Source organism: Camelus ferus, chromosome 34 (genome assembly GCF_009834535.1).
Source record: "Camelus ferus isolate YT-003-E chromosome 34, BCGSAC_Cfer_1.0, whole genome shotgun sequence".
NCBI classification, from domain to species: domain Eukaryota; kingdom Metazoa; phylum Chordata; class Mammalia; order Artiodactyla; family Camelidae; genus Camelus; species Camelus ferus.
In genome coordinates this window covers 13,496,672-13,519,226 of record NC_045729.1, presented here as the reverse complement: position 1 = coordinate 13,519,226, position 22,555 = coordinate 13,496,672, and the positions used below count along the sequence as shown (strand labels likewise).

At 43.7% G+C, this 22,555-nt stretch overlaps 1 protein-coding gene and 1 long non-coding RNA gene across 3 annotated transcripts; one reads left to right on the top strand and one right to left on the bottom strand.

Moving 5' to 3' along the window:
* Positions 1–1,840: 1,840 nt before the first annotated feature.
* Positions 1,841–10,149, bottom strand: GPRC5D (G protein-coupled receptor class C group 5 member D). 2 transcript variants are annotated; one of them, XM_006192163.3, is made up of 4 exons: positions 10,005–10,149; positions 8,332–9,261; positions 3,264–3,331; positions 1,841–2,097 (listed from the first exon to the last, which is right to left on the bottom strand). In XM_006192163.3, exons 2-4 carry the CDS (start codon positions 9,224–9,226, stop codon positions 2,008–2,010), a joined length of 1,053 nt encoding a protein of 350 aa, XP_006192225.1. In that variant the 5' UTR covers positions 9,227–9,261; positions 10,005–10,149; the 3' UTR covers positions 1,841–2,007. The 2 variants fall into 2 exon arrangements, with proteins under 2 accessions (XP_006192225.1, XP_014421041.1); XM_014565555.2 differs by lacking the exon at positions 3,264–3,331.
* Positions 10,150–12,549: 2,400 nt separating this feature from the next.
* LOC116661278 lies at positions 12,550–14,053 on the top strand. The gene is made up of 2 exons (XR_004317102.1): positions 12,550–12,923; positions 13,851–14,053. It is a non-coding gene; the product is annotated as an uncharacterized LOC116661278 (long non-coding RNA).
* The last annotated feature ends 8,502 nt before the right edge of the window (positions 14,054–22,555 follow it).

Genomic DNA, 22,555 nt, shown 5'->3' with positions numbered 1-22,555 from the left:
AAAGGAGCTGCTCATCTGAGTGAGGCAGAAAAATACAGGGAAATGTTGGAATGTTGTGTAGAGGGTGAGCCCTTGAACGGCAGCTGGAGACTGGATTCTAGTCAGTTCTGCCCCTGACAAGCCATATGATCCTGGGCAATTAAGTCGCTTTCCTCTTCTTAAAAGGAGATGTCGCAGAGGAAGAAGAGAATTAACACCTGTGTTGAAACTGCCTCCCTCACCCTTCAGCCTGGGTTTGCCATCTCATTAGCCCCATATGTGGAGAGTTAAATGTTACAGAAATGTTGCTTTTGCCCAAACAGCTCATTAAGTTCCCTGAAGTTCCCCTCCCACGGGACTGGGTTAATGATGGCTGTTACTGCTTGTGTGTAAGTTCACCTTCAGCCTAGAAACCTTGCCAATAAGCAGAGATAAGGATGGCAAAGTAAAAATAACTGCTAACGACTTGAAGTTTTACAAGAGCCTTGTGATCTGGCCCCTGCGAGCAAGCAGAAGAACAAAGAAATGCTGCTCTTCCCTTGAAGGCCACGTGGCTCCAAGAAGCCTGCCATCTGCCTTTATCCTTTAATCTTGAACCCTCCTGCTTCCCTTTTTCCCTGAGCATAAAAGAAGTCTGAATTCTTACTCCGAGTTAAGATGGTTCTTTACAACATTAGTCCTCTCTTCTCGGTTTGCTGGCTTTCTGAATAAAGTCACCCTTCCTTGCCTCAACACTTTGTCTCTGGACTTACTGGCCTGTCGTGGGGTGAGGAGTATGAGCTTGGACTTGGTAACAGAGGGAGCAGTGTTCCTGAAGTTCTATGCGGTGTGTTATCTCCCCCACAAGACACAAAAGCTCCATCAAAGCAGGGCTGTGTGTCTTGTCTGCCTACTGCTGAGTCGGAGAACAGTTCCTGGTACCTTGCAGGTGCTCAGAAGAGTCCCATCCATGCTGTACACTGGTCACTAAAAAGGTGTTTTTTCAATGTATGGAGTCTTGGCAAAAGTGCTTTCACATAGCAGGCGCCCAACACTCACTGGTCTGAATTACCACATTTGGTTCTCAGGGGTGCACGCCTTACTTGTTAATACAGAAACATAGGTGTGGAGAGGAGTGGCCTGCGAGTCTGAAGACTTGCTCCACTGCTAACTACTGTGCGACCTGGGGCAAGTCATTCCATTTCTCCAAGCTTCCCTTTTCTGGTCTGCGAGGTGGAAGGCTGAATTAGACCCTTAGAGCCCTTTGGGTGATATGCCTCTGACTCTGGTCCTGTATGCCAGGGTCTTACAGACCCTGGGTCTTACGGACAGATGAATCCGTTGGAAAGGATGTGGGGCTGCGTGAGGGGTGAGGGCAAAGTAATTAGGGCCGAGGCATCAGGACATTAGAAGCAACAAGACAGGTGGACTCTGCCTTCCATGTGCACAACCTGACACCCTTTGTGAGCATCACCTTGGGTGGCCCTTTCTTTGGTGTTATTGGTTCATCAAAGCAGGTCCCCGACCTCAGTCACATCTGCCGCCCTGCTCGCTGTCATGAGGGTGCTAACCCTGTGGGAGAAACCTGCCAGACTGCAGGTCCCTGAAATGCCCAATTGTGGGGGTCCTGAAGGTTCTGTTATACATTTTATTGCAAGTTCTGGGTCCATGATATTTAGGGGCCCTTAAGCAAAAATGACTAGAGGAGTGATCCAGTAGTAAGGTGCCACTGACACTTCTACTTCGTCACATTAGCATGACCCTAATTTCATCAAACCAAGGTCTTTAGGTCCTGTTAGTAAGAGGTGCCAACTTGTCCTAGCATTGTTAGGGAAGGGAATCTTTCAGTTATGTGAATGAAGAAAGAGACACATAGTCATGATAGGGTGGTCAGCAAGAATGTAATTATGCTTAAAAGGGCGGTCTCCTGATGAAGGGTCCAGATGGATGGAGAGGACCAGGAAGCAGGGAAGGAACGATGAGATGATGCTTTGTTGGCAGGTGGGCTCCCCAGGGCCACATCAGGATGGTTTTCTGGGTTTTCACTGCTCATGTTTCCTGTGGATTGTATAATTCTGCATCTTGCTGGGAGCTTAGTTTAGCCCGTGGGATGAAATACTCCTGGGGGGGATCAACAGTCTGGAAAGGAAGAAATGTCATCATCAACTTTCTGAGCCAACAGAGGGGCTGATACTTCCTAGAACTATGTCTGAGATATTATCATTTCACCATCATTTAATCCTTTGTTAAGGAAAAAAAAAAAGTTGAGCCTACCCATAATGGAAATACATTACTATCTTCCCTCTTAGCCATTAGCAAGAATCCTTTTGCAAGATTACTGGAAATTGAAAGTAATCCAAGAAATTCTTGGCAGGGAGAGTAAAGATTTTCTCATTGTGGAAATGCCTTCTGGAGGATTAATTACAGCAAATGATATAGGTATGTCTTGGTCTGTGTGCCATTCCAGGAATAGGCAAAGTCTCAGATAACAGATCAGAGGGATTCACCTAGTTCGAGTTGCCTAGCACGTTCAGTAAACAAAGAATCTGAGCATGGCTTTCCCTCTTGGGTCTTAGTAACTTAGTAAAATTAAAAAAAAAATTTTTTTAAAATGGAATTACTGGGAATTGAACCCAGGACTTCGCTCATGTTAAGCATATGCTCTATCACTGAGCTCTATCCCCACCTCCAGATTTGTGGGTCTTTAAGCCATTAGGGCACAAATGCAAGTCACCTCTAGTTCTCCTCGGCAGTGTCCCTCTGTTTTTGCCAGCAAGGATTAAAACTGGTACACCCATCTGGGTGTCCAGATGATGGTGACAGACCTCGCCCTGTTCTGGAGGCAGCCTGGATTGCCTGAGCTAGACAGTGACTCAGAGAGGCAGCCAGTATGGCCCAGGGGATAACATTTAGACAACTGAGACTAAAAACAGATCCGAGACTCACACGTGTTTTCAGTTCCCCGTTGTCCCCAAGGCAAAAAGTGGTGAGCTTGCTCCTCTTCACCCTACACAGACCCTTCAAGCTGCCTTTTCTTTCAGGGACTTTGACCTGCATCAGAATATACTGTTGGTGCCACGGGGGACTGGGAGGGGCTCGGGTAGAGGCAAAGGCAGGATTTCCCTTTATCGCACTGCCCCAGGCTGGATGGAATCTGGATGGCTCAAGCTCCATGTGCCTGTAGGGATGACCCTGTCTCTCCTCTCTGAGGTCAGGAAAGCCATTGGAAATGAAGCCTGGCAGTTCTCCAAAGGAAGGAGCTCTTGGTGTGTCCCTCCCTGGAGCGCAGAAACAAGCACGTTTACCTGCAGCTGAGTGAGGGTACCATATGGAGTTAATGCTACATCCTCCTCAGCTCCATCACTGTCTCGGGCTGAAAGCCAAAGGAGGGAGGGGCTGGGTTAGTGTCGGAGATTCAGCTGGAAACAGCACGTGAGGAATACATGACTCAGTGGCTTGCAAAGAGACTCCCGACCCTTTAAAAAGAAATTTTCCACTAAGGCTGCTTAAAAAAAAAAAAATCTATGGTTTAAAAAAGAGTCTTTTGAAAGCTTCTGAGGAAGGTTGCATACGGATAGCGTGTGTGTTCAGGAGAAGCACATCTGTTTTAGTAACTGAAGAAGCTGAAGGTTCACCATCACTTTCTAGAGAAAAAGCATCAAGGCCTTTGCTCCTACAGGACCTCAGGCACCGCACTGTCTTTAACAGTAAAATAAAAGGCGTTAATTAGATCATCTCTAAAGTCCCTTTAGGCTTGATACTCTGCAAGCTTTGGTTCAATTGTAAAACTGGACATAATTTAAAAATCCCTCAAGACCGCTTTATACTGTCGTAGAATAATCCCACGTGGTTGTTTACTGTCTGTCTCCTCAAGAAGACTGTAAGCTCTGTGAAGACAAGAGCTGTCTGTCTCTAAGGCCCTTGTTTGATACAAATTTGTGATTTGCTGGTCTTGGGGGCAGCGGTGCTGAGCGCGGGGAAGGGGGAGCCGCGCTGCTCTGCCCGCTTACTTGTTATCTCTGTAACCTGGGGCCAAGTCCTTAATCTTCTGTTGCCTTTGTTTCCTCATGAGAATGAAAGAGGGATGGTGATGCTCATGAGTCAATCTGTTTCACTGGGTTGCTTTGAAGATTAAATCTATTAATATCTCTACTGCCCTTGGAATCGGGCACGATGTATAGAAAACACCACAGAGCTGTCCTTCATCTGTTATTAGTGGTGGTGGAGTCAGCGGTATAGTTATCATCGATGCTTTGACATCCTCTTCCTAGTGGGATTTTTTAGAGGGACTGGATTTTGTGAAAATAAAATCTTGACTTCCTAGCAGAATGAGCTAAATCTTTTTTTAACTTTGTTTCTTCTGGCATAAGACTCCTTCACACACAGGCTCTTGGTAACTAACATTCCTCCAACATTCTCATCAGACCAGATCACAAATTAGAAAAGCCTAAATCTCCAGCTTGAGTTATTGTTCATGAATTTACCAAAAAGCTGAGTGTTCCCCTCCCCCCCGCATTAATCCTGCCACTACCTCCTGGTATGAAATCTGAGTTAAGTAAGACCTTACATGTATCCACAGCAGAGGCAGGGCCATAACAACCACCATTTAAATCCAAGGAGCCTGAGCTCCTAGAGGAGGAGGACTTGGTTTGATCTCAAGGTTGGGAAGAAGCGGAGCTGAGCCTCAAAGCCAGGGTGTGTTGTGCAAACTTTCTGCTTCCCTGCGCTGCCCAGGGATCTCCTGATCCTGCACGTTGATGGATGGCATTACCCCAGCCTTGTCTGTCCTCACACCGAGCACATCCTGCCTCGACTCACTGTCTTCCTCTCCACTTTATGCCAGTTCTCCCTCTGTGACCTGTAGCTCTTCAGGGTGACAAAAAAGAGATATTATAGCTTGTCCTTGTGAAAGAACAACAACAACAAAAAATGACACTGCCTGGGACCATTTAAATTGGGTTTCTCCCAGTCAGGTGGGCACCCTGAAGAAAAAAAAATGCTGAGAATTGTCAAAAAGGGCTATGTTTGGCAAAAGTTGTTATTTACTGTAAGGAAAAAGGTCTGAAGGGCCTGTGTTTGCAAGAATTTTTTTCTCTTGTTTCACATCATTTTATAGTCATCGACCTACTTGACATTGCGTAGTCTCATTATTTCTGTCTTAGTTCCTTCAAAAAGAATCATGCTAGGTTGGTCTATACCCATTTAAACGCTGGATAGAAAAAATGCCCACAATAACATGGTAGTTTAAAATATACATGGGTTTTGCACTCAGCAAACTTGATATCACAACATTCTAATTAATCTAAAAGAGGTAAAGTAGGCAATGATTAGAACAGGAGCTTTCCCTTCATAGAAAAAAGATTCACGATGGCCACCCTATACTTAAGATCTTTGCAAATTATGTCACATTCAAAATTCTCAGTTAACAAAGCAACTGATTTTAAAAGTTCAATCAATCCACAGTTTTTTTAGGAACACATTTATAACACATGGCAAAGGATATTTATACTCTTTTGTTTGGTGTCTTGTAGGCACATGCCTGATTGCATTTTCTTTCTCCATCAAGATGTTTTTATATCTTGAAACTAAGTGCATAAGCCAACTTGGAGATATAAAGCCTAACCTTTCAAAAGACTTCCCAGGAAATGGAGTCCTTGATCCCTTTTGCTGATCTATTTCTGTGTGTATCAACCCTTATTTTCATATTTAATCTAAATACTTCGTGCTTTGGCGCATCTTTAGTTGGAAACAGAAAACAGCAGGACCACAGCCTCTTGGAGAGAGGTCTTCATACTTGTGAAATTCCCTGCTAATCCCCTCTTGTCTTACTCTTATTTCAGCTGAATACTTCTGATCTCACAACCCAGTGGTAAATCAAACAATTATGTGACTGGAGTCACAGCTATAAATCGGAATAATCATGTGACAAAGCCACGTCTCATGGACCAGAACAAAATGCTGTGCTTTAGTATGGAATTTAGAGAAAGCCTGAGTGTCTATGAGAAAGGCACAGGAAGCTTAAGGAACACCATCTCAGTTTCATCGTCTTAACCTTCCCACGTAGGTCCGCTGTTATGACCCCGTAATCATCTTTGTGGGTTTCCACTGAGCCTCTGCAAGTTCTCACTTCTTCTTACTTCTCATTAGTGGATCGCAGAGCTGCAGTGGGTATTCTTGCGGGAGCCTGACCGGTGCTGAATACAACGGCCAGATTGCTCACACTGACCACACGTCTGTTGACGCAGTACTGTGAGTGTTTCTTGAGCAAACAAAGACAGTGGTGAGCTGCTGTCCCACTGTCAGCTCATGACCTTCAGGAATGCTGAGGATTTTCCAGGTTATGGTTATTATACTGTACTTGTGTGGCTCTTACCTATTTTGTTTCTCTTGATACATCTTTCCTAGCTAGGTGTACTCCTGTACTTTTTCTTGAGTTTTAATCATTTAAAAAAATTTTTGACACTTGTATTTATTCCAAAATCCAATAAATTTTGATTCCATGCTCTAAAGCTTACATTTCTGGTTATTCTGCCTGGTTTTGGAGAGCAATCTCTATGTTCTTTTCTACACTTTTTTTCCCCCCACAAAATATCAGGCTATATTGACAATGACTGTCACTGTCAGAAATGAACTTTCCCGCTCAGAAATGGGTTTTCTAATTGTTTTCTGAAAGTGTCATCACTTCCTCTTCACAGAAGGCTGCTAATTGGATTTTGGTAGTTCTTACCTCCAGAGAACTTGAATTATTTAGGGGAAAGTGGGTTAAAAAAAAAAAAGAAGTAGGTTTTCTAACAAAGCTCCAGTAATAAGGATAGGAATAAGGAAATACTGTGTTCTTGAAAGCCCTTGCTCTTCTGCTAAGACACTCCTTAGGATATTTTAAACACTTGTCAAAAAACAAAACCCCCCGAAAAACCTAAAAATAAAGCTACAAATTATCAAACTGTAAAAAAAAAAAAAAAAAAAATCAGTGGCCTAATCTTTTTAGAGTATGGGATATTGATCATTGTAAGTCCCAGCGTGTTCTGGGTTTTATGAAACTCTAAGAACGTCTCTCTCTCTCGCTCTCTCTGACTTTTGTTTCCTAGAAACATATAACAGCAATAAAGCAAACAGAAGAAATTTTATCCTATCTTTTGGTGAGAACTATGAGAAGTAGTTTCAAGAAAGATTGACTCTGCAATTCTGCCATGAACCTCAGTGATCTGATGATGTATCATTAAAAGCAATGAAAAACTCTTATACAAAGGATGCACAGTGTCAGTTGAATTAATGGCTGCCCCTCTCTGAACAGGATTTAATTTGAATGTGTAATTAGCCATAGATTACAGCTCAGAAAAGTGTATGACTTAAAAGGAAAGGTTCTATTAATTTTTTTGAGCCTGGTGAACATAATGTGTGCTATACAATATATAAAATAACATCATCTTTGCACATTAGAAATAAATTGTGAGAAATCAGATGCCTATAAAGACACAAAAATTGATGTAAAACTATGATGTTGGGTTATGAATAATAGGCCAGATGTTTCAGAAAGGAATTAATGAATTTTGTCATATTTCCAGGTAATTGGAATTAGCCACTAATTCCCCTGGGTTATTGGGGTCCAAGCGTCCTTGTTCCCATGCATAATCTATTTTATTCCTTAACAATGTATAGGCAGGTGGCTTGGCCTTACATAAGGATACAAATCTGACCCAGAACTTCTTATGAAAATGTCACATAAGCAAGTTCTTTATTTCTGTTAATGATTACCCATCCAAGCCTTTGCTCAGAATTCTGACTTAATGGCTCTTCCTTTCACTATTTGTAAACTTGAAGGCTTTCAAGGACTGAATAGTTGGAGAAGTGGAAATCCAGACGTTATTGGGCTTTGTGACTTTAATGAGGTGACGAATCCTACGAATCAGTTTAGAGTGGTGTTTGGGCAAATTAGCTTTGAGACTTAAATTTTCAAAATACAAGTCACTGTCGCCAGGGTTGACTTTGCACTTGATGGCCAAGACATCTGGACTTAGCATGATGTGCCATGCAATGGCGGAGTCCAAGCCTAGTTTGGGGCTGGTGAACTCATTTTATAGTGGGTGCCTTTCTTTATCCAGCAGGAGCACTCAGAGCCACACCCTCTTTATTTAGGGCCTTTGACTCCTTTCTGTCTTGGCCTCTCCCCACAAATCTCTGTGATTTGGAAGAGCTGATTTTTAAAGAAAGTTTAACCTTGACTTTGAGTGTCTTCATCTACATACTTGAGTATCTCTTCGCTCACCTAAGTTCTGACCATCCCCCTTTTGTCCCCTCTTGGTTCATCCTCTTGCCCTGATTTTGCTCCTGTTTCTCTCACAGGAGAGCCTCCCTGCATCCCCCGGGAAGTACCTCTTGAGAGCTCCTGGTTCTCCACTCTGAAGCTGTGTTGGTAAGTTGGCACCGGGCAGGCATCGCCTTGCAGAGGGCAGTCCTGCTTACGCAATCTGTAGAGGATGCCCAGCTCCGGGATGACATACAGCAGCAGGAACACCCACGCGTTGGTGACCAGGGCAATGCAGATGACGGGGTCGTCCCACTGGGGCTGCCGCTGGAGCTGCGAGTTGCCTCTTATGAGCATGGAGATCCACACCACCCAGATAATAATGGAGATGAGCACTGTGACGAAGATGAGCCGTCCATGCTGCTTCCAGTTCTCACAGGGGCCACAGAAGGTGGCCTTGGAGACAGAGAACGTGAGGGCCATTAGGAAGAGGACGTAAATCAGGAGGACCACAAAGTCCACATTGAGCTGATAGGGTGTCATAAACAGAAACCCCATACTTCTGGTCATGATGAGAGTCACGTACTCAGTGGCAATGATTGTCTGCAACAGGCTGACACCAATGGCAATGCACAGAATTGTGGTCCAAGAGAAGGAGACTCCACACCGGACCAGCTTCACCAGGTTGGAGGCATGAGCCAAGAGGCATGAGAAACAGACTGCAAAGAGGACCCCGAAGAGCAAGTAGCGTACGGGGGCCGTCTGCTGATTGAACTGGGTGATGAAGGCAAAAGCAAGGCTAAAAAGCCCCAGCACCCCCAGGAGGAAGAGGAACTGGGTGGGTAGGACGTTCCATTGGCTGCAGTCTTGAACCCTTCGCATGAGGAGGAGAAATGTCAGGAGTAGGATGATTGTAACCGCTATGCCAATTGCTGCCAGGGACTGCAGAACAATGACCCATGCTCCCTCGGTGTCACAGAGGAAGTAATGGTCCCCTGTGGACTCCTGGCACTCCTCATACATGGTGATTTGTAGGTGGACCTCACAGGAACAGTCTTCTGTTCGCCCGCAAAAAAAAAAAAAAAAAAAAAAAAAAGATAAGACCAACATGACTTTACATCCACCCACAAGGATGCCTGCTGGGTAGTCCTGTGCAGGACACTCTGATGTCTCTGAAGACATCTGAAAATACTGAATGAAATAGCTCAAAACTATCAAACCCTTAAAACTAGCCCAGCTCCATCCTGCTGGGCAAATGAAAACAGTCTTTGCTTGGGGACTCTGGATAATTCACCCATTTCCTTGTTACAATTTCCACCAAGGCTTTTTGAATCCTAAGGCTGAATCTTTTTCATGACATTTGCATGATTGCTGGGTCTCTAGGTGTATCAGGCTCCCGGACAAGGGTTGTCAACATTAATGGACCATTTGATCATTCAAGACATGGTGCATGGCTTGCAGAGACAGGCAGATGATTTTTCCCAGTCATTTTAATGAATGTTCCTTCTTTTAATTCAGGTCAATCCAGTGCAAACCATTCCTGTTAGATACCCACTGTTGGCCCGTCAAAGAACTTTACAAAATTGTCTCTGCCTTCAATTAACTTTTTGGACAGTTTAGCACCAAACTTTATGTCTTGACTGGTGTTGTCTAGGAAAAAAAAAATCACACCTATCCATTCAGAAAAAAGTACCTTACAGTTGAATGCCCCTAGCTCTATGCCCCTCGGTCATTTCCAAGCTGGCTGGCTGGAGTGATCGAGGCTGACAGCTGAGGACCTGGCCCCTTCATTCCGACTTACCTCCTCGGTGTCCACGCCGGGAGCTGAGACTGTAGTGGCTGCGAGGTTGTGACTCCAATGAGTAAGACAGAGACAATCTCAGCGTCTTTAATCTCTCCCCAGGTGGGCGGAAGGATGGAGGCCCTCACTCACGTTCCTGCAGTGCCTATAAAAAGAACAGGAAGGACAGAAAGACACACCTACCCCAGTTTCCCAACAGCTTTCCTACGTTTCTTTTGCTGAGAACAATTATTTTTCATTTTACTGCTAACCAGCAGCACCTTCGCCTCAAGGCGATCCTAAAGGGGGGTGAATTTAGGAAAGACTGCTTCTCTCCCACAGGCTCCCATGTGATCAGAGGCTGCAGGAGGCCCTCCACTGGCCTCACGGGAGGACACTTCATTCTTCTTCTGAACTTCTCCCTCAAAAGCCTTCTCCGGAGTCTTCCCTACAACTTGGTTTGGATCATAAGATCCAAAAGAGCCTCCATTCCAAAGGAATGAGGGCTTTCCTGGGCCATAAAGGAGGGTTATATGCATTTAAAGGGCCAGGGGTTGGCAGCATGGTGAGTAAGGGGAAATCCGTCTCTTTCCTCTGCCACTTTCTTTTTGTCTCCTTTGGAAGTCCCTCCTCAGACTTTGGCCACCCATCAGGTGTGAACCCCCACCTGGACCAGTTCTTCCTGGTGGTGCTGAAGCCTCTGGTATAATTCCCGCTCTCCTCGCCCCCCACCCCCCATCAGAATGCACTTTTTCTGGTTCCTGTTGCATCGAGGCATTCCCAGCGCCGAAGATGGAAGAACTGGCAACACAAAGTTCCCGCTGGTACTGGTATAACACAGCCCTCTCCTCCAGCGGTGGCACTGACGGAGCACGCAGCAGTAGCCCGTCTGTACCGGCCGCAGGCCGCCCCCAGCCCCCTTCAAATTTACTTACCCCTTGGTCCTCTTCCTGGATATTGGCATTTGGACAGAGGACTTCTGAAGACCCTTAATCAGTACCTGCTGGCCTGGTTCCAGGTCCCTCTGTGATCTGGCCTCTTCCACGTCCAGCCATGCTTCTTTCAGGACTCCTGGCCCTGTGTTTTATTCAGGTTGGTTTTCCTGCTGCCTCATGTGGAGACAAGCTCCCATCTGCTCGCCTTCTCTTAGATGTGGCCTCGGCCCTGAGTTTTTTGTTTTATTCCCATGGATCCTGTTTCTTACCCAAGTACTTGCCCTCCCTCTGTGGTTGAATTCACCTTACCTCCTCTGTGAGCTTCCTGCTTTCTCTGATCCCTCTGGCTCCCACTGACCACTCCTCCCGGGAAATCTACCACTCCTAGGGTCTGCACTGTTCCACACAAATGATGGAAATAGTATTTTCTGCCATTTTATTTGCATTGCTCAATTTATTCATGAATATAAGCAACACATGGATGTAAAATAATAAATAATAAGTGTATCAATAATTTTATTTGCGATTGTCTTACCCCTTGATTAGATTTGTAGTTGGTTGGGGGTCAGGGTCCACCTTTTTGGTCCCCATGGCACATGGACCTGAGTGGAGCACCTGCTAGGTGATGGATGGGCTGATTAATTGAAGGATTCTAATGATAGAATTTCAGGCCATGTGAAGGTGCTTTTTAGCAGCGTGGTTTTCCAACAAATGCTTTTTAATGGAAACCACCTGCAAAGAAATCAGAATCTTAACAAACCCTGGGCAAATGCATTCTGAAGTTGTGTTCTGTCATTAGAGACTCCTGAACTTTGAAAAGCCATTTTTTTTTTCCCCTTCTGGATAAGACTGTTCTAGGGAGAAGAGTCCTCCCCTTTCCTTGCTTTGGGCATAATCACCATCTGTCTGGAGCTGTAAAAGCTCATCTAAAGTTTACATGAAGGGTAGAGAGATTTTCCAGATGATGAAATGTGACATCCAGGAGAATTCACTCAGAGACCCTAGTGAGTGGTGAAACTGCTGTTAGTTGACGAACAGGAGGAATTCCCCATTTAATTCTTCCAAGAGGACTATTTTGGTTACCCCGTCCCTCCTCCCACCCCTTCTGATGACCTTCAGTCATGGTCATTCTTCACTGTTTTGAGGTTTTAGTTCCTGGCGTGCTGGTCTTCTAAGGAGATTCCTCCTGACCTCCTGATGGCTTGAGGCAGGTGAATTAATGGGTTAATGACCACAGAGCCCTTTGAGCACCTTAGATAAAAGAACTGTCTCAGGTACTAATTATTGTTATTTTAAAACCTGTGGTTATAGAATGAGCCTGTCTGCTCTAGGCCTTAAGGAAATGCGAGCTCCCATTGCCCGCACACATGCAAATTACTCACACCTCCTGCCTTTTGTCTTTTGTGTGGCGACAACATCACACCAAACAGCTCAGATACTTTGATGAATCAAAGTATGTTAATTCTGACAAATCCATTAAAAGTGGAGATAAAACAGTCAAGAGGCCAAATGTCTTTCGCCAAACATGTATTTGAGTTGTTTTCTTCTCCCAGAAACAGAGCCGGAGAGAATGTTAGAGGTGACCTAGTCTGACCCTTTTATTAATGATTAATAATAAGGAAGCCAGCATTATAAGATGAGGAAGTTAACAATAAGGAAGCAGAGGACCAGAGAGATGAAGGGATGTACCCCAGGTGTGGGATGTTAAGGGAGAGGGCCTGCGTTGCCTGACTCCTGATCCCATTCTTGCTGCTTCCCTGACACTTCCCAACTCGTGGGGACAGACCCGAAGAGAGACAAGCCCTTAGACAAGACACGTGGGTCATGACTGGAAATAAAAAAGGATGGATTAGGAGAGCGCATCACATACCCTTCATCCTGCAGCTGTGCTGGCAACTGTATGAGGACCGGCTCTATGAGATGGGGTGTGTTGGCCAGGAACATCATTGGCTCTCTTGCTCATTGGCCTCTCCAGGGCTGGCTTCATGCGGGAGCCACAAGTGCGGTGGGTCAGGGCCCAACATGCAGAAGCGTCCTGTGCTTGGGGTCTAATGTGCTGCCGTCACCATCTGGAAGTTCTTAATAATTTAATCTTTGAATCTGTGTTTTCTAAGTGAAGTCAGATGGGACAGTGGAGCAGGTACCGGGGGCTTGGAGCCTCGGCTCATGCACGACCCTGCCTCCCGTCCATTGTCTCTGTGTCTCATGGCCTCCCGGTCTTCCTGGGACAGGTTCTCAGGCACTCCCTCCATACCACCCTTTGGTGCCCCGGGTCACCTGCTTTCTCCATTTCTGCCCCTGTCCCAGCTGGGCTCCCCTGTCTGACATGGGTTGGGGTGGTGGGCCCTTGGAAAGGGAGGATTGACTTATGTCCATCAGGGTCCTGCGTTTTCATTATGCAGCTGGCTCTGGGCATCTCCTTCAATTTTCTGTTATGTGATGGCTAACTTGATCAATTTCCTATCAGGATGTTAAGACTGTGCAGTTTAATTGTATATTATTACCATGTGTAGCTAGTTGTGAAGAACCGCAATGTTTTATTTGGGTTAGCAAATTGTCAAGATTCTCAACTGAGGATGATTTATGAATATTCAGGTACTGGGGGCTTGGAGCCTCGGCTCATGGAAAGGAAGTTACCTGACTATTTTCCAGTTTGTGGCTATTATAACCTTAACATTTTTTTTCCATTTTAAAACATTTGTTTATTTATTTATTATTGAAGTAGAATTGATTTACAATGTTTTGTTAGTTTTTGGTGTACAGTGTAGTGATTCAGTTATACAGATATATATATTCTTTGTCATTATAGGTTCTTATAAGCTATTGAGTATAGTTCCCTGTGCTATATAGTAGGACCTTGTTGTTATTATATCATTTTAATTGAACTAATAATATACATTGCTCTTATATGGATTTTTTTTATCATTATTAGAAGAGAACAGATGATGGGAAATATACAGAAATACGTTCAAGTTCAGCTGCTGGATCTGGAAATGTAAACACAACAATGTTGAGAAAAATGTTGACTAATAAAAACTTTTATTTTATTTGAGCTGCTTTCTGAAAAAGAAGTAGACGCAAGACCTTATAATGAAGATTGTTTAAATATGATTTAATAAAACATGCAAAGCTTAACAAAAACGAGAAACTTGATATATAATTTGTAATGAAATTTTTACAAATGAAAACTGAAAATCTTCAAAATTAAAAACACACCCAGAAAATAACAGGATATTCTGTTGATAAGTCCTTCACATGTTTATGAAGGAAAAATATGTAAATTTATCAATTATTTCTAAGTTGTTATCTACTATTAATGAAAGAGCCTTATAATCATCTATTTAGCAATATATTAGGAGACAAAAAGAGAAAATGGGTCACAGCTGCTAAAAATTATTCTTCCTGGATGTATGGAATAGTACATATGATTTTTGATGATAAAATGATAAATCAGCTGACAAATTAAAAATTATACCTCTTAGTATCCCATAATATCTCATCATATCCATACTACTGCAGAACATAAAGAAGCAATGTTTTAATGCAATTATAGTATGATCTAGGGGTTGTGATTCAGCTTGATAAAAACACTAATATAAATTGCCAACACTTTTTGTTAGATCTGGTATGAGTGACAAAATGATTTTTATAGAGGATTTCTTGTGCTGTTTAAATTTAATTACACTCACAACTGGATTAGATATGATCTCCAAGTTGGAAAGTATTGTTTTTTCTAAAAAAAAAAATTTTTTTTAGGGAGGAGGTAATTAGGTTTATTTATTTATTATTTTTTTAATGGAGGTACTGGGGAATCGAACCAGGACCTCATGCATGCTAAGCACGTGCTCTACCACTGAGCTATACCCTCCCTGCCAGAAATATATATTGTTAATTCACTATTATTTAAACCAGAAGAATTGTAAAGGAATTATAAGCTTAGACAATAAATATGACCAGAAAATACGACTGAGTTAGTAAAAATTGTTTGAAATGACTAACAACCATAGTTTATTCATCATGAAACTTTGGTACCACCTCACTTGGCAACTATTTTGGGACATGATATTTGGATAATAAAAATGCACGTTTAACTGATTTTTGGACAATCTTAACTACAGTTTTGGAAGAAAATCATGATGTATTTTACCATGTCAGACACTATCAAGGATTCCAAAGGACGTGGCAGTTTTACGAGATGGCTGTAATTCATCAAGAGATGGAATCGAATTCCCTTCTGCCTGAATCTCAGCTGCCCTTAGTGATTCTCTCGTAACCAATAAAATGGGGTGGGGGTGATGATGTGCGAATTCTGCCGAGGCTAGGTCAAAAGAGGACTTGCAGCGTCAGCTTTGGTCCCTTGGAATACTCGGTCTCTGGATGCTGTCTCCTGAGACACAGCTGCCTTGTTCTGAGAATCCCAAGTCACACAAGGGACCACATGTAGGTCCTCCCAACAGCACCGGCCTTCCCGCCGTCATGGCCACAGCACCACACGTGGGAATGGAAAAGCCAGCTGGGAAGTGGATTCTCTTGTTCCAGCAGTTCAGCTGAACCTTCGCTAAACAGAATTTATGTACATGTCAAATGCAAGGCTTACTTGCATTGCTATGAGTTTCCTTCAAGTTAATTTCCAGAGTTCTAAAACAACCTCGTCAAAGCCAAAGGTGTGCATCCCTATAGGATCAGATAATCCCAGAGGCACCAGCCTTCTGTCAAAAGGATGCTCATGCCAAAATCTTAAAATTTTCCTTATAAGCAGAATTATTCTAGCCGCTGAATATTCCCAACATGACTGCAACACATAGATGGGAAAATTATGAAATCAGTTTGAATGAAATAAAGTTAGAGATATCTATTGTTCCATCTCACTTTTCTCTCAAAGTCACAATCATTGCTTTTTAGAGGAAAACATGAAGCTTGAAAGAAAAACATTTGAATAAAAGATCTATTTGCTTTTCAAACTCTGAATCAATAACTGAATTAAACTTGATGAACAATGAAGAGGATACAGGACTGCATTTAATTCATAGACTGAAGAATGATTAAAAGACATAATGTTTATCATCTGGATTAATATTAAAGAAAAATTTCCAGTGCTACATAGAGAGTATTTCTATGTTACCAATCACAACAACCTATTTGGGTGAATTTTTAGGGTTCAGTTTCGGTTAGATTTAAAAACCGGGTCTGATGATTTACCAGATGTACCTTCTGCTTTGTTCTCAGTCCATGGGGATGAATTTACACACAGGTAAGCTAAATACGTATCATGTCTTAATTTTTGTTCCTGTATTGTTTATTTTGAATTTTCATATTCTATAGACATATCAATAAAATACTATGCAATATTATCTCTGTTATGCTTTTATTTTACCATTGGTATTAATGGGAAATATAATTTCATAAAACATTTTTACACATGTGTGTGTGCATGCATGCAAATGCTTGTACTGGGTTCAGAGGTAAAATGTATTTCTGATTGTGGGTTGGGGTTAAAAAAAAAAAGCTTAAAAAAAATCAGTCTCAGCAAGTGAGTGCTGGCTCACACTCTGACTTGGGTCTGGATATTTGCCTTGAACTTGCTCCTTGTCTTGATCCCTCTGAATTTAATAATTATTTCCTCTTCCCTGTGGGTATATTTACATAAAGGAAAAACAATTTTTGTGATAATTTGGCCTGGGCTGAGTTAAAGAGTTTTGAAAGCAAAATGATGGTATAAACCAAACCAAATGTTAAGTGAGAAAGACTGCTTAATCTAACAATACTATGAATTTTAAAGGATTTTTGTATCTTAATTATCAACATACAAAGTATTACATTAAATTCAAATGTTAGTTTTACATATTAAAGTAGGCAATTTATTTACTCCTAGAGCCTCTCCTGAGAATTATATTGTTGGCATGAATTCATTCATTAGCTCATTTATTCTTCTAATGACTTTTTTTGAGCACCTATTTTGTGCCAGCCACCATGCCTGCACTTGAGATGTTACCGAGTCCAAGTTCGTACTGCTTGCTGCACAACAGGCCAATAAATCGAGAGATGAGTTATTCGGGCAAGGAATAGCGACGTTATTTGGAAAGCCAGCAGACTGAGAAAGTCGTGGATTTGTGTCCCAAGGAACCATTTTCCCTGAGGTAGAATGCAGGCTTCTTTTATATTAAAAGGGGAGGGAGTAAAGTCCTGGTTCAGGCCAGACTCTGGAGGGGATGCGTTAATTTCTTCCTTCCTGCAGCCATTCCCAGGTGAGCCTGGTCAGGATGCTTCCTGTGAGCTAAACAAAGGTATTTTAGTTTAATGCTCACTACCTGGCAGGCAGGGTTCTCAGAGATGGGTATAATTTAAGCTTATTAGCAACATCCCTTTAGTGATTAACCTGCAATAGAATACAAAGTTTCTTCCCTATTACAATATCACATCACGCGAGACTTGGTTACAAGTCTCAAGTTGCTTACAGTCTGGGGTGGGTAGAGGGTAAGCAGGTAATGAAAACAGTAAATATTCTGTGCGTACACTAGCAAGGGGGTCAGAGAAGACCTTTCAGAGAAAGAGATATTGAAGCTGAGTGAAGCTTTGTGAAATGAGGGGTAAGAGAGCTCTAGACAGAGGAAGGAGCCTGCACAATGGCCAGCGGGACCACGGCGAGTAGGTGAGTGTAGAGGGAGCGGCAATGGTTGCGGGGGCTGGGGAGCCCCAGGCTTTATATTTTAAGGAGTACAGATGTTATTCTAAGAGTAATTTTATTTTAGGCGGAGGGTACAGCTCGGTGGTAGAGTGCATGCGTAGCATGCACGAGGTCCTGGGTTCAATCCCCAGTGCCTCCACTGAAATAAATAAATGAACCTTGTATGCTCAACTTCCTGCTGGCCTGGTAGATGTGTACCAAGCTGGATGGCAAACAGGCAGACAGGCCAGCCCCCTCCATCCTCATTTCCCAGCCTGCTTTCAGCAGTTGCATGAGTTGGAGAACACATTCCTTCCTTTATTCACCCCACAACCATCCACTGAGCTTTTGCTGTGTCCTGGTATTCTGCTGGGAGCTGAGTACAAAAATGAACAACTCTAAATATCAGTACTCAGGAAAGTCACATTTAATTGGTGAGACATGCTGACCAATACTTGAGATTTATATGCTCTGAGGTATGTGTAACTTGAAGAACAAGTTAATACTTCTACCTCCCTTCCTACCAGCAAGAGACCCCTGAAAGAGACTAGATCTTATCAATTCTTTTATGAGCCCTTTCAAGTGATTATTTCAAAGCTTCTGTTTATTTTGCATTCTTTTTTGTTGAAGTATAGTCAGTTTACAATGTTGTGTCAACTTTTGATGTACAGCATAATGCTTCAGTCATACATACACATACACATACATATATTCCTTTTCTTGTTCTTTTTCATTATAGGTTATTGTAAGATATTGAATATAGTTCTCTGTGCTACACAGGATAAACTTGTTGTTTATCTATTTTATATATAATAGTATCTGCAAATCTCGAACTTCCAACTTATCCCTCCCCACCCCCCTGAAGCTTTTATGTTTTTGTGTCACTGTGAGAGGGAGAGTTCAGTGTATGTCTGAGCAACGAACCCATTTCTTACTTTCACATGCATGAGGGTCACATTTTGAAAGGAGATTGGACACACAGGAAAATTAAGTCAGGAAGAGAGATGGACTGGAAGTGAATCCTTGGGAGTCACCAGGACGTGGATGGTCGCTGAATCCGTGGGCATCATCTGAACTGACATGGATGGGCTCATCTTGGGAGAGTGTGCAGAGCAATGCGATGCAGTAATAAGAGGACAGAATATGTCCCCCCCCCACCCACTCAGAGAACCCTGACATTTAAGGGCTGGGAGGGAGACAGAAGCCAATGAAGGAAGTAGGGGAGTGGTCTCAGGTAACTGCACCTGGAAACTGATGGGTCACAGATGCCAAAGGAGGAACTCAAGTGGGAGGGAGAGGTGTGAGTGTCAACAGGTACCGGGGAGCATCCAACCTGGTGAGGACCAAAGTGTGCCTGCTGGAGTTGGCGGATGAAGATCAACTTCAGAGAAAGTACCTGCCTGTGAGTGGAGTGATGGAGAGGAAAAGAACTGGACGCTTCGTGGGGAAAGGAATTGGTAGGGCAATTTGTGGAGGAAATGAGAGAATGGAGGTGGAAAGCAAGATGGGACTGAGGAAAGGTTTTTTCTTTGTTTAAATTGGAGAGTGTGAGTGAGCATGATTATACAGTAAGAGGCAAGTGCCAGGGAAGAGGGAAAGACTGAAATCATGAGGACAGAGTAAATGAGACTGGAATTCTGAAGGAAGTGAGAGATCTAGTCTCCGGCACAGGTGAGAGGACTGACCTTGGATGGGAGGTGGGATACCTCATCCTCCCAGAGAGGTAAGGAGGCAAGGATGGTGTTCGCCACTGCCCACCGAGCTGCTTCTCCTAAGAATAAAACCGAACCCCAAGCCCTCCTTCCTCCATGGAGCCCTGCAGGTACATCCGAGAGCTAGAGAGTCCTCTTGATTCTTAGAATGGCTGAGGCTCCACTGGGCTCTGCCTCTGGTTTAGGTGCCTCTGTTCATAGAACCCACTCTGCTTACACCACAAACGCCCTGCGTGAGCCCGCAGTCTGGCAGCCTGTAAGAAAGCGCTCTGAGGGTTACAAACATGCATGACATATTCAGAAGCACATATGTTGGAGGTGGTGGTGGGGGGAAAGGGTATTGGGTAAAGGCAGCCAAAAGGCGCAAACTTCCAGTTACAAGATAAGTAAGTGCTAGGGATGTAATGCACAACGGGATATAATTAACACTGATGCCTGTTATATATGAAAGCTGTTAAGAGAGTAAATCCTAAGTTATCAGAGGGAAAAACATTTTCTTCTCTTTCTTCAATGTTGTTTCCATATGAGATGATGGTTGTTCACTAAACTTACCGTGGTGATCATGTCCTGCTGCGCATAAGTCAGATCACGGTGCTGCACATCTTACACAGTGCTGTGTGTCAATTATTTCTCACTGAAACTGGAGGGAAAAAAGTACGTATATCGTAGACATTATTTCAGGAGGGACAGTCATCCTTGTGTTTGTTTTGGTGGCAGAAGAACTTCTTTTAGCTGAATTTTAGTCTCTAGAGGGAGAGAAGACAGGCAGGGATGTTGGTGTGGCAGGTGGCACACAGGTTGCGGCTGGGTATCTGTGCTGTTTCTGGAGTTTTAAATTCATGGGTTTTGTTCATCTTCATTGCAGGCAGCGGTATATGCCCCACAGACAGGGATTATGTCACTGCCACTTTGGTTGAGCCTCAGAATAAATTAGCCAGGAAGGAGGGAGCATCCACCCAGTGCACTCACTTGTAGAGTCACATTCTGCCTCATTTCCTTTCTTGCCAGACAAGGAAAACAGATGTTGAACAGAGTGTTTAGTAGTATTGGGTCTGGGAGTGAAACTGCCCGGATTCAGATTCTGGCTCTGTCAGGTACCATCTGTGGAGCCGGGAGTGTGTTCATGAACCTCCCCGGGCGGCCCCAGTTCATCTGTAAATTGGGTAGCGATGGCCGTGCCTGTGATGGCCTCGCCTGTGATGGCCTCGTGGGATTGTTGCGTCTAATAAGGAAAGTCATTCGTTTCATGAGTTTGCATAGTGCTTGGGACACGGTGAATGCTTAATACATATTAGCTTTTATTTAAAAAAATTCAAACTAGTCCACATCCGTTAGAGCTAGCACCTGCTGTACACATACCCTTATGCTGTGGGGGTGACGTGGGGACTACAAATCACAAAGGCAGACGGGTGCAACTGCAGGGATCAGGGAAGAAGCCAGACTCCTGAGCTGGGGTTCAGGATGGGTAGAGGTTGGGTAGGGAGGCTGGGGAGGGGGGTATTCGTGGTGTGGGGCAGTGTGGGCGAAGGCCTGGAGCAGGAGAGCGGGGAGCATCTTCAGGGAACCGGCATCTATTCTTGCTTGTGCTGCTGGAGGATGAGGAACTCATGATTCTGCATGTGTGCATATTGCTTGGGTCAGTCTCTTAATTCCTAGAGAATGATGGTTGCTATAGAAACCAAATACTTCTACAGGAAAAACCTAGAGCTAGTCAAGAACATAGATTTAAAGGCAAAATCCGTGGCACTCAACCAAATAAATACCCAGCAATGTGGCATCCTATGAAGCTTTAATGACTGTTGCTCAAGATCAAAGTAACATTACTCAAGAGTGGAGAAGCCAGATACAAATGAAGGCGGTCTTCCTGAAATAGGCGATGACCAACTCCTTGAGCCCAGCCCAGTGTTCCATTGTGTTTATACACAATCACCCGATGGCCCGTCAGCACCCACGTAAGCAGGAGTGTGTGGAATTAAGCTGTGGTACGTGCAGGACAAAGTTTATTGGGTGGTGCTCACAAAACATAAAAAGATATTCATGGCACCGGAAGATGGTTTGCGGTGGGAGGTAGAGCATCCTGATGTACGCAGTTCCAGAGAGGCTGCAGCCTTAAAAGGCTGTCATCCCAAGCGTTACACGTAGAACATAGTTTGAATATTTGCCAATATCTCTACTCTACTGTTTACTGTTTTCCAACTTGATTATACAACCGTCTAAAATATTAGCCATATGTTCTACTCCAGACCCTAGGGAGAGGAGGTATGGGGTAGGACCAGAGGATCTTTTCTTCAACTTCTATTCTGGGAAAAAGATTGACAAGAAAGTGGGCTGGAATTGGATAAAAAGATTGCTTTAATAGTCTGTAGGCTGGCAATTAGTGACCTTGGTTTCTGTTGTTCTATTTTTCATTATTTAATCCAGAGTGAGGATAAACAACTTACTTCCCTGGCTTTAGACCCTTTCTTACTTCACTGTATCGACACCATCCTGTCATCTCTGTGTCCTGACAGTGGGGAGGAGACAGGAGACTGAAAGCTCACCCTTGTCCATCTGACGATGCTCCACTGCTGGGGGTTATTAAAGGGGAGAAAGGGGAGGGGGTGGAAGCAGGAGACACTGGGAAGAGAGGCAGCAAAGTGCTCCCGAGTCATGTGCATTGGCTCAGAAGTGAGAATGTAGAACTAGGACCTTTAAGATCCTCTGCAATCTGGCTTCCACCCATCTCTCCAGCTGCCTCTCACTTCTCACCTTCCCAAGTCCTTGACTCCAGGTGTACACACCTCATCATCATCCCTTTGCAGAACCCCCTGGAGATCAGCTACCCCAAAGCCATCCTGAAAAATTATTCTCCTCTGCTCTCCCCACGATAGAGGCTGGAAAGCCAAACACATACGCTTTCCCCATCATCACTGCAGGTATGGGTGGCTCCTAGTGTTTAGCTCTGGCCCCTTAGATATAAGTGGAAATCTGCTGGGGCAACTTCTGGGAAAGCTTCTGCTTCCTCATAAAATGGGACAGATAGAACTTATACAGCTTTTTCTCCTCTCCTCTTTTCCTGTCCTGAACATGGATGAGATGGCAGGTGCTTGCAGCCATCTTGCCACCATGAGGGAAAGAGCAAGGCAAGTACAGAGACATAAACATTAAGCCACTGAACCTATCTCCAGATGTCCTACTCCATGAGAAAGTAGAATTTTATTAGTTTAACCTATTGTTGGTTTAGTTTTCTGTGGCAGCTTAGTTCATTCTTAAATGATAATG